The sequence below is a fragment of the Microcebus murinus genome, chromosome 10 (genome assembly GCF_040939455.1).
Source record: "Microcebus murinus isolate Inina chromosome 10, M.murinus_Inina_mat1.0, whole genome shotgun sequence".
Taxonomy (NCBI): domain Eukaryota; kingdom Metazoa; phylum Chordata; class Mammalia; order Primates; family Cheirogaleidae; genus Microcebus; species Microcebus murinus.
Window position 1 is genome coordinate 14,301,564 of NC_134113.1, and position 16,496 is coordinate 14,318,059.

The 16,496-nt window shown below is 51.6% G+C and overlaps 2 protein-coding genes across 6 annotated transcripts in view; one reads left to right on the forward strand and one right to left on the reverse strand.

Moving 5' to 3' along the window:
* The window catches only part of TIMP3 (TIMP metallopeptidase inhibitor 3), a 55,526-nt gene extending 45,394 nt beyond the window's left edge, over nt 1-10,132 (reverse strand). Inside the window, exon 1 of the mRNA XM_012772797.2 lies at nt 9,711-10,132. Within this exon, the coding sequence (XP_012628251.1) occupies nt 9,711-9,831 (121 nt within the window). The 5' untranslated portion in view covers nt 9,832-10,132. The remainder of the gene's footprint in view (nt 1-9,710) is intronic.
* Nucleotides 1-16,496, forward strand: part of SYN3 (synapsin III) — a 440,909-nt gene that overhangs the window by 197,517 nt on the left and 226,896 nt on the right. The gene's annotated exons all lie outside the window — the stretch shown is intronic.

The window sequence follows — 16,496 nt, forward strand, 5'->3', positions numbered from 1 at the left end:
AAAACAGTGTATACACACCCCGCAGGGCCAATCCTGCTGTTTTGCAGGTAAGAGGGCAAAACCCAGGGAGGTTGACATCACCAAGGTGATCCCAGAGTCAGGTGATGACCTAGGACTAGACTTTGGGTCTTCTGACTCTGGCCAGTGTTCCTCCCCTACACCGACCGCACCCCCAGCCTGGCAGTGGACAGGGCAGGGGTACTGACTTGTCAGCCAAGTTCAGTATCCCCGATCCATCTCCAGGGCCTTCCCTTGGCTACCCCAGCATCTCCTGCCTTTCCGCCTATTGGAAGCAAACACATAGGAGCAGTCTAAAGAGGGAACGGTCGGGCTTGGCCTCAGAAGACATGGGCTCCAATCCCAATTCCGCGTACCGGCTGAATGGCTACGCTGCTGAGCCACACCTAGTCTCCATACCAAGATCCATTACATGGGGACAATGAGCACCCCCGCCATCCCACTGTCCTCATTGCATGTCCTGGTCATGCAGTGAGATCCAAGAGACTTGAGACACTCTAAAATGTGAAGAGTCATGAAAACAGAGTAGAGGCCTTTGCTGTTTCTTTCTCTGTCCTGTAGGAGGCAGCGTGACAAAGTGGAAAGCGTTGGATTGGGGTGACCGGATCAAACAGCCATGATTTTGCACCTCAGCTCTCTGTATGTGATCCTGAAAAATGTCACGTCTCTCCTCAGAGCCCCATTTTCCTTGCCAAAAATCCAGTGAGAATATTGGCTCTGCCGTATAATCTGACAACGCTAATGCTTATTGAGCTCTATGTTGCAGATTCTGTGTCAAACATTTCCATGAATTATTTCACTTCATCACCAAACCCCATATAACCCATACTATCATTCCCCCCATTTTACAGATGAGGAAACTGAGGCCAGATAACTTGCCCAAGCTTGTGGGCAGCAGAGTTCCCAAGAACTACTGTTTCCAAATCTCAAAGGCTGTGAGCGTATTCATCATGGCAAAGGCTAGGTCGAAAGGAATCAATACTTCCTAACAATGGATGAAACGCAAACACCGCAGCCAAACACCTCAAGTCACGAAACCAAGTCTTCATGCAGTCTGACCCCACACCCTAATCTGGAGGTGGCAGGAGCCCTGAGACCTCTGAAGGAAACAGCCCTTCTCTGCAGGCAGCTGGGCTATCCAATGCCTGGGGCCCTCATTCCAGGAGGGATCAAAGTTGGGCAGAGGGGGAGGGGATAATTGCCATGTAATATTTAAGGTCTCTGGTTCCGGAAAGGCTCTTGGGGGCTTGGTCTGCTCAGGATTTCCCCTCTCCACCCCCCTAGCCTCCCATCATCCCAGGGCTCTGTTTCCACCAGCTGAACTTTACCTTGAGCTCCCCGAGGCCAGATCCTCCAGCTTCCTTCCCTTCCCCACCCCCCACAAAAAAGCCAGGTGGCCGTGGGCCTGGGAATACTTAACATTTACAGTCTCCAAGCCGTGAATGCCTCCATTAGGTGATCAGGTTTACGTGAACATAAATCAGACCCGGGTGCTTGGCGGTGGGACAGTCCCTTCTGTGGCAGCAAAGCCATCACAGCCACACAGATGGCTCCTAGATGGGTCAGAAAAGGTTCTCCAGGCTCCCTCTGCTGCTCCAGGCTCTGATATTCTAGCAACCCAGCAAAAAGACCTCTTAGCCCCACTACAGCTGGGAAAGACACCTGGTGGCCTCCCGTCACACAGGGCTTAGGTAGTGAGTCCCTTTAGCTGGAATCAATACTTTGCGCCTGTCTGCCAGAAATGCACACAGGCAAACAGATACACGAATCCCTGTTACCTAAGCCTCTGAAATGGCATGCACCTCAACCAGGTCCATCAGCAGCTACCTGCTGCCTGTGCCAGGCCCATGGGCAGCTCCTGGAGGAGTGGCAATGGTGGGACCTGTGTGGAACCTGCCCACAGGGAGGAGAGATGCTAAACTGGCGTGAGACTGAAGAGCCACTCTCCAGAGGGATGCAGGACAGTGATGTACTAAGGACATCACTGGGCTATTTGCAGCACTTCAGTAAGCCGGCCCAAATCGGACAATGCAGTCACCCACTAGCCCAGGAGAAAGCCACCCAGCTTGCAGAAACACCAAGCTCCCTTGCTCTGGGCTGCAACTAATGTGTGTATTAGCTGAATATGTCAGAATCATGATGGGCTAGCAGCAGCAGATATACTTGTAATTTGTTTTTTAATGGAAAAATAATCAATACTCGACACATGAAATTATGATGGATAATTTTTCCAAACATGGAATTGATTGAAAGGAAACTGAATACAAAATATTCCTTGGTGTTGACAAGGCTGGGAACCACTGATCCAGTGAGAAGAGCACCGGGTTAGGATTCAGAAAGAGGCTCTGAGGTTTGGTTTTGTTAAGGATCCCAGAGCTGACCCTACAGTCAGTCATCACATTGGAGGCAGCGGGAAGGCAGGGGCTGGAGTGGCCGGCTAGGAAGAAAATCAGATATAAGCGTAGCAAGAAGCCCCAAGTGTAAGGGGTCAAAGACCCATGCAGGGAAGTTGCAAAAGGGGTAGACTTTCCAAGTCCAAAGAGTTCCAGCCCTTGGTCTCTAAGAGAGACTGATGGGGAACACAGGTTTGGGAGACAGACTAAGCAAGTATACGTTCCGAGTGGCATGATCTTGACCTCTCTGGCCTCAGACAGCTCACCAGGCAGCTGGGATGGGTAAGCCCCGCCTCACAGGATGACTGACATGCAAGCAAGGAGTGTGGTACAGTGCCTGGCACACAGTAAGTGCACCTTGGTGAAGGGTAATTACAGTATTATTTCTGGTGGTCTCCTGGTGGGGTGGCATTTAGAAATCTCTACTATTTTTCTCTGGGAGGGTGCTGGTATATTATGTCCACCACAAGACAGGACTAGACTAATGAAGTAATACAGTTTTACAGGTGCTTCCCCTTTCAGAGGGGCTGGATGGGTCCCTCTGGATGGCACACAGCCCTAAGGTCTCACTCCAACCCAGGAACATCCTCCTCTGGGCATTTCCCATGCAGCTTTGGAGAATTTGGCTTTTGCTAGAACTGGTGTTTTTAAGCATATTTCAAATTTGAGCAAGGTGTGTGACTGTTCTTCTGCACCAATGCCGGGGAGTGGGCAGGGAAATGGAACCAAGTGAGAACTAGAGAATGAGAAGTTAATGAGGGGTGTTCAGAACCAGGGGGGCATCAGGAGCCAGGAGCCAGAGAGAGAACAGGAACAGGCAGCTGGGACAAGAAGGGCCAGTGAGGAGATGAGGAAGAGGAGGTGGGCGGGGTCCACACTGGCCCTTGTAAGTCATGTGATGACACTTTATCCCAAGAGTCCACTGAAAAGTTTTAATCAGAAAAGGAATTCCCTCTTAAGCCAGCCCTTCCAGCTCCCATCGTGATGAGACCCTAGTTTCCTTCTTGGCTGGGTCCACCCTACCCGCTCTGGGCAGCCCATCCCTCCCTCCTCATGCCATCTCACTGCTCCCATCTAAGCACCAACCAAATGCAACAAGGGGCACAAAAGGATGGGTCCCCTCACTGCCACCATGCGCCTGGCCAGGGGACAGCTCAGAATCAGAAAGCAAAAGCCTGTGTGTTTAACACAGCCATACTTTTGAACCTGAGTCCCCAAAGTCAAACAACTTGGTGTAATAAGAGGTCCATTGCTTATTATGAAAGCAAAAAAATAAAACTATCTTCAACTGAATGACTCCAACGCTGGAACAAGTAAGGGCCTCAGCTTTCCTGGCACTGCAGCCCCTCTCTTCCTGTTAAATGCTCCCCTCCCATTAACTTGGTCTTAGTGGTCCCTTTCAAAGCGACAAAGGGGTAAGCAAAAGGAGAAAAAAAGCTCAGAAAGTCGATAAAAATGATAAATTGTTTTCCCATTTGAGAGAAGCGTGGAAGCACAGGGCTGTGATAGTTCCTCTGTCCCTTCGTGTTGCACATCTGAAAAGAGTACGTTAATACATCCACTCTGGAGGACAAAAAATGGAAAACGTGCATCCCTGTGTCCAATAATATATTGGATATTTGCCATAGACAAATTTGGTACACATGAACAAGAGGACTGACTGTACAACAACTATTTGTTATAGCACTCATCATGAGGATGAAAAGTTGTTAGAAACTCAGATATCCATGAATAGAGGACTGGCTAAATAAATTATTAATATCATATACCTGTAAGGATATATTATTATAGTAAAAAAGTATATATTAATACATATAATGTGATATATGATATAATATAGCATAATGTAATATATAGTACAATATAAGATATATATGTATAGTTGAATATATTTTAGAGCCAGGCTACAGGGATTTAAATACAGGTTCTGTTACTTGCCAGCTATTTAATATATAACCTTGAACAAGTTACCTAATTTTTCTAAGCCTCAGTTTCCTCAGCTGTAAAATGGAGATGACAATAGCATACCTGCCTCATAAAATCGTCGAGATAATTAAATGAATTAATGCATGTTAATGACTTAGAACAGTGCATGGCACATAGTAATCACTCTATAATTATTAGCTTTTTAAAATTATGATCCTATGGAATACTATACATAAAAAGAATGAAGTAGATCTATAAGGTGTGTGTGTGTGTGTGTGTGTGTGTGTGTGTGTATCAAATGAGAAAGATCTCTGGTACACATAGTTGAATTTAAAAAGACAGAATACTCTATATGGTATTCCATTGTTTATAGTGTTCTACTATTCATGTTTCTTAGGGAAAAAAACACTATAAATTTGTTATGGGTACCTGTGTCTGTAAGTGCATAGGGAGGAAAGGATTTGGAGAAGGGACTGGAATTCAAAGCAGTCATCAAAAAGGACTTTACCCTTCTCTGATTTTAGATAGCTTGATACAGATATGGATGGATGGACAGATGGGTGGATGGGTGGATAGATACACAGATACATATATACATGGACATAGAATGTATTCATATAATACTTGTAACTTTAAAAGTGTAAATAAAAAAGGGCCGGAGTATACATTTATTCCCCTTTTATAAACAAGGAAACTAAAGCTTAAAGACATCCAGTAATGTGGCTAAGCACACACAGCCAGCAAGCCCCAGAGGAAGGAGTTGAGCCCAGACCTGCCCTCCCCACGGCCTTTCCACCACCCCACACTGCCTCTCCAGGCCACCCAGGAGGTGACTATGACAAAGGCTGGAAGAAGGGGCCTCCTTGTCCATACTGGCTGGAATGGTAAAAGCCAAAGCGCAATGGAGAATTGTGTTGTTGTTTTTGTTTTTAATTAATGAACCTGTTGGAATGTGCCATTCAGCAGCGGGCCTGAATGGTTCCTGCTGTTCCTGCAAAACAAACAAAAAATCCCTCCACCCAAGCCACTTCCGCGGCCACTTTTCTAGCCTTATCTATCCAGGGACTGTGAAAGGGACACAGAACTGTCAGAGGGGCACCTTCTCCAGCCGGGACCCAGTCTCCTGACCCCTTCCTGGCTTCCCTCCCCCCACACACATCTACATAGACTGGACCCCCCCCCCCCCCCGCCCCGGGAGCTCCAGCTCATCCCTGCCTGTCTCCAGGCCCTGAGATGTCTTGTCTCTGTGAGTTTTACTTCTCCCCACGCCTCAGTGTGACAAATGCAGTCATTTTTTTTTTTTACTGTGGCTTGATGGTTTTGAGGGTCTTTTCCAATTCTAGTAGCCCCAAAGTCAAACAACTTGGTGTAATAAAAGGTCCATTGCTTATTATGAAAGCAAAAAAAATAAAACTGTCTTCAACTGAATGACTCCAACACCGCAACAAATCAAGGGCCATGGCTTTCCTGGCACTGCAGCCCCTCTCTGCAAAAGAAAGAGATTTTCTTTTGTTTTTCCCCTATGATAGCCTAAAATAATAACTTCTCCCTCCCTAAAGATGACGTTTAATTAAAACCTCTGGCCATTTTGGCCATCTTTATATTTTCAAGGAAAACGTCTCAAATCCAGAAGGAAAGCATTCTTCAAATGTCAACTATCCATTCCACCTCCACATTGCTGGCCTTAGAATATCATGGGTCAATGAAAGTTGGAGAGCTTTTGAGGAATGGCACAACTAAGGATATATTTCAGCCTTACCATTTAGTAGCCAGGTGGCCATGGGCAAGCCTCTCAGCCTCAGTGTTTTCCATCTGAAAAATGGGTATAATACCTACTTATTTTAAGGTTGCTGGTTGGGGGTGGATGGTTGAAAGAGGTGGCATCTGTGAGGGGTTTGCACCAGCAGGGGTCTGAGAGATGCCCCTCCCACCTCCGGCCCAGTGGCAGCTCTCCTCTCGCCACGGCTCCCAAGATGCCCATAGCCGCGTCCCCCAGACTTGCCCCACCGAGCGGCTGGCTCCTCGCCAATGTCTGATTCTTTTTATTTTCCTTAAATTTGCAAAGCCCAGTGTTGAGGTGCAATTGTGTGTGTGTGTGAGAGAGAGGGAATGGATCTGGTTTCTTTGCAAATGGTTTCTTTGCTGAAAGGAGAACCTCAGATCTGATACTAAAAGAATCTGCTGGCAATGGCCCCTGTCAAAACAATTTGGAGATAGCCAGGGGCCATCCTCCGGGGCTGGCAGCCAGCCCCAAGCCGAGTCTCACTCTCAAATTCCCCATAGGCCAGGGGCAGGCCCCGAACACTCCACCCCACAGCCCCACTCCTCTGTGTAAGAGGCTAGAGAGAAGGGCCCAGCCCGGCAATGCCACAAAATTCTCTCTCTCTCTGCTCCCCGCCCCCTCCACCTTTACAGAAACCACACACTCACACACACACATACACACACCAATTTTCAGAAAGCACTTGGCAGTGCCCAGCCCTTCCTGAACTGCACGGAGCTGCCAGAGCAGAGCAGGATGTGCCCGGCCAAGGCCGCCCTCTCCATCCCCAGCACCCCCCGCCCTTCCTCCTCCAGAGTCAAGGTTTTGTCAGGAGTTTCAGGGGCAGGCACTGGTGGGGAGGGGGCCGCAGACAGCCTGCCTGCTGCCAAGCCCCTTTCTTTCCCCCACAGTGTGTCTTATAAGCCGGCATGTAGTTTATTCTTCTCCTAAACACTTCCATAGGGTGCAGGGCCCGGAGTTGCCATAGAAACACCTTTTAACTCCTCCTCACCCGGGTGGCTGTGCCAGGCCCCAGGGCTTTGGAGAAGAAAGGCAAAAAGAGACACCTGTGGATGAGGAGTGAGGCGAGGGAAGACCGGGGGAGCCCTCGGAGAGGGCCACGCCAGGAACGCTCTGCCCTTCACCGGGCAGCATGGCACCCAGCCACGAAGAGAAAACAAGCAGGAAGGTTCTGGAAGAGGAGGTTGGCGGGCTGGCTTGAGCACCTTTTGTGTGCTATGGCAGCGTCAACCAGTGGGGCTGTGAGGCACAAGGAGATTGGGGAGATCCTGCACATTTTTTTTTAGGGAGAGAAGGGGCAGAGCTTGGAGCCAACCTGGAAACCAGAGGCCCTGAGCAAGGCACACTGGGAGCCACCTACCGGACACCCGCAGGGTGCTCTGAAAGGCGGCGGGAGGTCAGCAGGCAAGCGGCCCACACCCACACCTCCCATTTTAAAAGCATTAGCTCATCTCTGCTACTAGTGCAGTGCACCAAACCCAGGCAGAACAATTTTGGATCCACGCCAGAGCATTGAAGATTTTTCATTTCTTTTTTATTTTTGCTACCACAATGTTCTGCTCTTTGGGTACTTCCTGGTAACTTTGCTTTCCTTTGGGTCATTTATTAGGTTAGGGGTGGGGGCAGCTAATTCTTGAATCGAGCAAAGAAATGACAAGAAACTTTCTGTATCGGCACGGACCCACAGCAGGAAACCTAAGCAGTAAACAGAGTCAAGGAGAGCTCCCTCTGGAAGCGGGATCTGCTCGCTCCTGCTCCCACTTTTCCCTGGGGCGTTCCCAGGGCAGAAACCCCACGGCACAGGGCAAGGGGGAGGGCTGAGGTCCTCTCCCCTGCCCGCACGCCAAAACACCCAGGTGAACACAGCCAACCCATTTGCAAGCAGAAAAGGACGTCGGCTGTAAGTCCAAGCACCCCGAGTGCACCTGCTGGCCTCCCGGCCGGGTGTGCGCTCCTCCCCGAGCAACGCCAGCACCCAGCCGCAGAAGCAGCAATTCCCACACTAGTCAGGCGCGAATGTCACCAACCAGGGTGAGGAGGGAAAGGCCGAGTGGAATTTGGGTGGAGGTGGTCAGGGGAGGAGGGAGAAAAACCTTCCCAGGCCTCAGCCTGCCCAAAAGGATCTTTCCAAGCAACCCACAAAGCCCCGGGGGCAGCCAGGTTCCCCGGGAAGAGGGAAGGGTGCACCATGCAGGCCCCAGGAAACCTCTAACAAGGGTGACCCCGGGTCACACAAACACCCTCAGCTGCCAACTGGACTGGCCTTCTGGTCACCACAGCCACCTCTCTGACTTCTCCTAGGCTTGGCCTGGCCCACGAGCAGGCAGCGCCTCTCCCAACCTCAGCTGCCTCCCCTCCCTCCCTCCTTCCCTCCCCCCCCCCCCAGCGCACTTGTGGAGTCCCTCACCCAAGACCCAGTGGAAAATTTCCTTCCCTTTATGACTGCACTTAAAACACACATGCTCCATTCTTCACCGCAGAATCCACAGGGGCGCAGGGCAGCGACACAGGCGGGGGGTGGTGAGGCTGTCTCGCCCCTCCGCCCAGCACACACATACACAGGAGGGCCGCTGGACTCACACGCTTTATGAGCTGGAAAGGAGGGGACAGATGTTTTCCAGCTGCCACTCCACCTCTGGCCATCCAAACACAAGTGTCCCGAAGGCTCCCAAACAAGTCTCCCAGGACACGCTCGGGGCTCTCCGTACACACTGGTTCCACTTCCTACTGGGTCTCTCTCATCAAGACACGAAGTCCAGTTTGGGATTGTCACCATGACGTGACCCTTGGTATCTTTTTGTTTTGTTCTTTTGGTGACAAAACTATTTTCCACTGCCTACTCTCCCCCTCCCCACACACATTCAAGGAAAAAAAAAATAGCCTCACTGTAAATTTTCACAGCTATGTGGTAAGTGATCCCTCGCACACGACACCTCCTGCTGGCTATCAACACTCTCAAACGCAGTTCCTCCAGCGGGAGGGTCGAGCCCACAGTTTTCTCCTCCTTTTTCCCCTTAAATCCAGCCCAACTTGGCAGTCCAAGGAGCTCCATGAGCACTTGCCTGGGAAGTTGGGGGCTGGGCCGGGTCTCAATGAACAGAATGAACTAACTTCACGGGTGCGGGAGATGGTGCCAACAGAATGCTGGAAGTTTCTCCGGCAACTTTCCGTGCACATGGCTGGCAACTTTTTTTCCTTTTTTCCCTAGTCAACATCCCAGCACTTTAGTTAGCATTCCAAGTGTGAGGAGCTCTCCCCTCCCCGTTCTCCCCCAGCCCTTCCTCCTCTGGTAGTGAATGGGGAAATGTTCCAGATGTCAAAAGGACCGGTGGGAACCTCACCCCCTAAAAAGGATAGCAAAGGCTGCCAGGGGCTCATTCGGCCACTGTGGGTTTCCTCTGCGGGGCATCTTCCCGCCTCGGCTATGGCAGAGCCCCCGCCCGAGGACTCCGAGTCTCGCCACTCCGCCCCAAGCCCGTGCGCCCCTCTCGGGCGGAGAAAAAGAGCGGGGCTCCCCCGCCACCGCCAGCGGAGCGGCGCCGCAGTCCGGGCTGCAGCGCGGGGCTCGGGCGGGGCGCCGGAGCGCTTACCGATGTCGGAGTTGCAGAAGGCGTCCTGGGGGTGGCTGGGCGAGCATGTGCACGCCTCGGCGCCCCAGTCCCCCAGGCTCCAGCTGCCCAGGAGCACCACGAGCCCGAGCCAGGGAGTCATCGCCGCTGCCGTCGCCGCTGCCGGGCTGTTGCTCGCCTCTACAAAGTTGCCGTGCGCGCCGCCGGCGGGGCCGCTGCAGCCCGAGCTCGCCCGCCCGGCCGTGCGGGGCAACTTTGGCCTCCGCGCGCTGCCCTCCGAGTGCCCAGCGGGACGGGATGGGGCGCGGCGACGCTGCTCAGGACTCGGCGGGCTGCGGTCTCTCCGGGCGGAGGAGCGGGAGCGGGAGCTGGACGAGCCGGAGGAGCAGGAAGAGGAGGAGAGGCCGTCCGAGCACCCGCCGCCTGCCCGCTGCCTGTGCCGAGCCGCTGCCGGGGCACCAAGTGATATAGCGCGGGGCGCCCCGGCCCCCGCCTCGGGCGGTCGGGGCCCGCCCCCTGCGACCAATGGCAGAGCCGCATTACCTCATCGGCCCTCCAAAAAGGGGGCGGGGCCGGGGGCGCGGGGCGGCGGGCGGGGCCGCCCAGGACCGTTCAGATCCTTATAGGGAATAATACGGCTGTGGGCACGCGAGTGGGTGGGCTGGGGCGCGCCCCGGACCGCTTTCGCCGCCTGGCCCCCCGGCGGCGCCCCGTGCGCCCTCTGGCCCGCGCCCCCGCCCCACGCCCACCCCGGCCTCTGACCGCTTCTGTCCCAACCCAGCGCCAACTACCGCTCACCCAGCCTAGCACAGCCCCTTCCTCCGGGGTCAGAGGTGGCCCTGCCCTGGAGACCTTGGCTGAGCCTGGTGGACCGTCTGGGGCAAAATGCGAAATGCTACCCCTCCGCCTTCTCCGCAGAGAGCAAGAGAGCAGAGACAGAGGGGAAAGACCCACACAGACGCGCGCTCTGTCTCTCTCTTTCTTACTCTCCTAGGTATGAGAAGCCATCTGCCTTTTGGAGCTGACTATAATAGACTGTTGTTTTCTGGGCTCCCCTGGAGCACACAGGGTTGTGTATTCATTCAACAAACACTGTTCAGGGTGCTGGGCAAAGCCCTCGCCCCATGGAAATCCATGAATACACGGGGTACTTTTCTGTGGTGCTCATGCTAAGAGAAAAGCAAAACAGAGCCATGGATTGGACTTGACTGAGAAGGGCCCTGCTTTCTGGGGAACAGCAAGAGAGGGTCACCCTGAAGTGCCATCTGAGCTGAGAAGAGAGCAAGGAGAAGGACTCGCCCTGGGGCAATCCATGGGAGAGGGCTCTAGGCAGTGAGACCAGCAAGTGCAAAGGTCCTGTGCTTAGTTGAAGAGCAGCACGTAGAAAGGGCAGGAGGAAGTGGCGGCCTGCCCATGGCAGACAGGTCTCCCTCCACCCTTCAGCAAGGAATTTCCAGGTGAACTGATCCAAAACTGGAGTAAAGCCAGATCCCGGAGAACTACCTAGGGTACTAGACGACCAGCTATTGTGGATGGTTGCCAATTACTAATGCAATCACTATCATCATTAACATCTCGATTCCACTTTGTGTTTTTTAAGGCAGGGTTTCAAACTTCACCTCATTATGTCTCACAATAATCCTTCTAGAAGAGAAAAGCCAGCACAAGTATCATTTGCATTTTCCAGAGGAGGAAATAGCACAGAAAGGTGGGATGGTTGGTGACCAGCCAGAGACACAAGTCACCCGTTTCCATTGACCCTTCTTATCTTAAGAGAGACATGTAATTCCCTGAACTTGAGCAGTGTTAGATCCAACTGTGCAAACCCCTTTTGCAGCTGGGGTCTTCTGTCTCTCTACACTGTTGTCTCTCTCCCACCTCATCCTTTTAGAAAGAGACTTGCATGTTTGGGCTGTAGAAATGCTACGAGGGCTTGGGAGAAATGGGACTTGGGCCTCTTTCTCAGAAATTTCTTTGTGTACACTTCTGAGAAGTGACATTGAGATGGCAAAAGCTGAAAAATTTGTGGGAGATGGTATTTCCAAGAAATGTTTTTAAACTCCTTTTCCCCCCCTTCAACATTTTAGCCGTAGAGAAGGGAAACCTGTTTTTACATTTTTCTGTCTTGTCCCCCCACCCAGCTTTGAAGACTGCCCCCCCCCCCCCGTTCACTCTAACTATAGCCTAACCCATGGAGCTGTCTCCCTGCCTCGATGGTTTTCCAGCTCTGTGTTCACTGGTTCATAGGATATGGTTCTATTACTTCCCCAACCACACCAGACATACTTTGAGGCCTACGATATCTGACCATAGTGCTTTTTAGCCCTCTGAGGACAAAATAGGGTCCCAGGAGACTTGAACATAGGTGTGGCCACCAGCCCATTGAGGTCTGAGCAAGAGGCACCCTGGAGGCCCCTCCAAGGACCCAAGCTGAATGAGGGCATACTTGATGGGATTTCAGAGATTCGTTTATCCTCGCACAGGGCCAGTCATGTGGAAGGTTTTATAAGTCTTTCCAGACCAAATCCACTTTGGATAAGCATCTTACATGACAGAGGCCCTCTCTTCTCTTCTTTCTTTTCACGTTACAGTTTTGTCCAAAGTGTGAACAGTTTCTCCAAGGGAAAGCCTTGCCTGGAACCCAAGTAGCAAGTAGATAACTTCTGCTGTACTTTGAGCAGCAGGCTCCTCACAGAAAGCATCTGAAGTATTTCATTCCAGTAGCTACTTAATTATGCAAACACAAGCATAATCTGATTGTTTTTCCAGCTGAAAGGTAATGAAATTGCCTTTTGCTTCATTTCCCCTTGCCCCCTATTCTAAGCTGGTCCATGCATCTTCCCTGCCCATCACTGGAGTTCAGTGAACCCCAAGAGACTTTCAGCTGGGAAGTTCTCCCCTGTGCCTAAGCTGAAGTGGCTCCCCTCTGCCCACCCATGTGAGGTCAGCTCAGTCCTCACGCTGAGAAGGGGCACCCCCTTTCTCCTGACAGCTAAGAACAATGGTAGGTTTATAAATGTGAAGTACTGATGACGTTTCAAGCTCTATCTGGGCTGTCCCCACACCTACCAGGCTGCCGTGGTATACCCTTTCTTGGAATTTTTCTAGGAAAGGTGAGTTCATGCCTGCCCTCTTCGGATCAAGTTATAGGAGGCTAGAATCTGTAGGAAGTGTTTATAGACATTTAAAGATTGAAAAATGACCTCAGAGACTACTCATCCTCATTTTATAGGTGGGAAAGATAAGGTGAGACAGGTGAAGGAGCTTGCCCATAGGGTGTGGCCTAATGCTTGCACTCCTGCCTTGGAAACCCCAGACACTCACAGATTCTGGGTCTGCTTTTCACAAATCCGTTTGAGTCTCTTTGCACAGTGCTCAGACCACAGAGGACTCCTACTTACACTGATTAAACAGTTCTGTACTATGATAATAATCACCCTCTGATCCAATCAGAACACATACATTTTTTACTCATGAGAGTTTTATCTCTTGTGTGTTTGTTTTTTCCCTTTCTAAATTACTATCTAATACCTTTTGAAAACATTCCAAACATATCACTACAGAGAGGTGTATGAAAACTTTCTTCCTGGGAGACAAAAAGAGGCTAGGGTGAAAAAAAAATGTTAAAACCTGAACTTTGTTCCCAGCCTTGCTGTCCTTATGTGCCTGCCTTGGACAGGTCACTTCACCTGACCAGGTCTCAGTTTCCTCGCTTATGAAAGATAGAACTCCATGGTCTTTAAGATCCTTCTACTCTTGAAAAGTCTAAGACGCCATGGGAACTTCTCAAGGTCAAGTGAATGTTTCTGAAGGGAAGATAGATCTTGCCGTTTAAACAGGTTTGACACACAGGGACGAAGACATAGGAGAGACTGAGGGTCTTGTTTCTGGGACAGCCCACTGTAGTTACTTGTTCATCTATATTTTGCCTCTCGCAACCACTGAAAGACCAAGAAGCATGTCTTTTTTTATCTCCATTATTTGGTCTCTAAAATTCATTGAACTCTTCTGCACCCTTCAGATCTCAGCTTAGAGGTCATCTCCTCCAGGAAGCCTTCTCTGATTCCCACCCTCCTGGGTGGATCCCCACAGCACTCTGTGTTTCCTTCATTTACAACACTTGGCTGATTCTAACGTGATGGGTCACCTTTCTGTTTCCCTTCCTTCACTGTAAGCCCCTCGAAGACAGGGATCAAGTGTTGGTAACAAAGAGTTCAGTAAATATGGTTGAATGGGTCCAATGACCAGCACCACCCACCCTGTCCAGTTTCAGACAGGCAGGTGGTAGCTCCTTGGAGAGCTCACCGAGCTCTTTCCCTCTGGCCAGTGCTAGGGGGCGCTATAAGCCAGAGAACACCCCTCACTGGGCCACAGGCTTGGCCAGGCGCTGGGAAGGCGGGGCAGGCCCGATTCCACACTGGTCAGTGGGGCGCGGGTGGCGTGAGTGGGAGAAGCCGACCCCTCCCGTCGGCCATGGCCACAGAGCTCTCAGTCCACATCCCGTCCTGGCCGTGGCTGCGGGCTCCTCCGCCCCTGAGCTGGCCGCATGTCAGCCCCAGGGGGAGACGTGCTCTTGGGGAGCCACATGGCCGGGAATCATGGGCTTGGGGGGGGCTTAGGGAGGTCTGGGAACACCACAGAAAATGCCCGGGCCCCACTCTCCCAGGGCAGAGCTGGGCTCTGGACACTCAACCTGGAGAACGTGCAGACAAGACATGTCATTCTGTTGCCCCCTGGGGAAGCCCCTCTTTGCCCCCTCCCTCCGCCCTCCAGCCCCCGGCCACAGTGCCGTCCCCCACCCACAGCCCATGTGAAAGTCATTATCCTCAAAACAGCCCTGTCCAAGCAGCAGCCAGCCTCGTCCGCCCGTGGTCGCCCCAGCCCCGGCCAGCCCCTCGTCGGGGATGCCCCCAGGACCGGGCGCCGCGAGCCTCAGGTGGCAGGTCCTGCGGGTTCTCTCCGCGTCCGGACCAGCAGGAGTAAACACCTTGCCTCGCTTCCATCTGGAGCCAATTTCGTGGCAGTAAAATTGCAGCTCGCCTCTTGCCCCAGCCCTCCTGCAGCCCTGCCGGGACAGCGGGGACCCCTCACAGGAATCCTGGGGTTTCCACAGGGAGCGACTCCCAGGGACTTTAAGCCATAAAATGGATGTGTGCTGCAAAGCCATTTTGTGTCCTGTGTTTTGGGGGTGGTGGGAAATAGGAAGCAGAGTTAAATATTCCAGCTCATTTTGTGTGTGTGTGTGTGTGTGTGTGTGTGTGTGTGTGTGTGTGTGTTTTAATGACCATATACTCAAGCAGTCAATTATTTCTGTGAAGGGTGAGATGCAGCGAGGGAGAAGAACGTCTTCTCCTCAACCCTGTTTTAATGTCTTCCATATGCCCCTGCAGTTCATGTGTTTTCCCTTTGAAAATAAGTAGCTCCTTTGTGGCTGCTTTGAAGGTTGCACACTCAGCTTCACACAGAGAATACGCAGGGTGTCTCAGCTGGGCGCTCCTGGCTTGGGAGGGAATGGGATGGCCGTGTGGTCGGTCCCCTGCCAGGCTGGACTGGCGATCTTGTTTCTGCAAGGCACTCGAGTTCTCTTCAGCGGAACCTGCTGGAACTGAACCCGTCTTGTCCTGTGCCGTGGGGACGGTCCAAAGAGCAGTTAACGCCGTTGGTAGCATCCTTCTTTAAACTTAGCTGCTGATTTTCCACTCTCTCTGGGGTTTCACTTTCTGCCTCTCCAACTTTTACCTTCTGAGTCTCCTTGACAGACTCTTCGGGCTCCTCTTGACATTAAGGTGTAGGTGCTTCCCAATCTTCTGTCCTTGGCACCCTTCTCCTCCCTATTAGTCTCCGCACTCTCCCTGGCTAACCGCACCCACTCCCGTGGTCTCTACCAACCCTTCTGCTCTGTGCGCTGGAACGACCATCACCCGTTCTCCAAAACCAACTTCCTCCTGCACAGCTCACCTGGAGATCTCATGGCCTCCTTGGACTCCATGTCCAACACTCATCGTCATCTCCCCTCAGTCCCCTCCGAGGTTACCCATTCCCGAGGATGGCACCATCGCTCACCACATCCTATAGATTCCCTCTCTACATATCTCTTCTCATCATCCCTTCTCCCAATTCCTACCCTTTCTGCCGTGGACCAGGCCTCCATAGAGTCTTTCCCAACAATTTTAATAGTCACATCATTGGTTAGCCTGGCCACAGTCTTTCTCCATCCAATTCAACTTTTGCTCTGCTGCTCCTATGCATTTTTTAAAATAATATAAATCTGAAATCATGCCCTTCTTTGCTTGAAATGGTTCACTCCTTCTCATGGTTATCTGAACAAAGTCTTAAAACTCCAAAGATGCACAAGGCCCCCTGTCATCTGGTTCTTCCCAGGGCCCCACCGTGACAGTGGGAGGAGGCGCCATTCGCCTATAATACAGTGTGACTGCTACTCCTGCACTTGCACAACGGCAGGTCCTGTTCTCATTTCTCTCTCCAAACCTACGCTGCCAAGGGCGGGTCAGAGTATTACTTTCACAAATTCGCCATAACAAAGGTTCTAGAATCCAACTTCGTAGGTCCAGAAACTCAACTAGATGAGGCTCCCAGAGTTTGGTTCAGCCTCAGGGACGCAGCTGATTCATAGACCAGCAAACCAACCACAATTCCATTGTTCTTGCTTCCCGTGAGATATCACATTGTCAGACAGGCTGGAGAACTCAAGTCCTTGGAACCTTCATGTTTTTCTTCTGATAATCATAGAGAGCTTCATGTAAGATAGTTCCTCACCAGAAAGTTGTTTTGATGTATGCAGAGTCA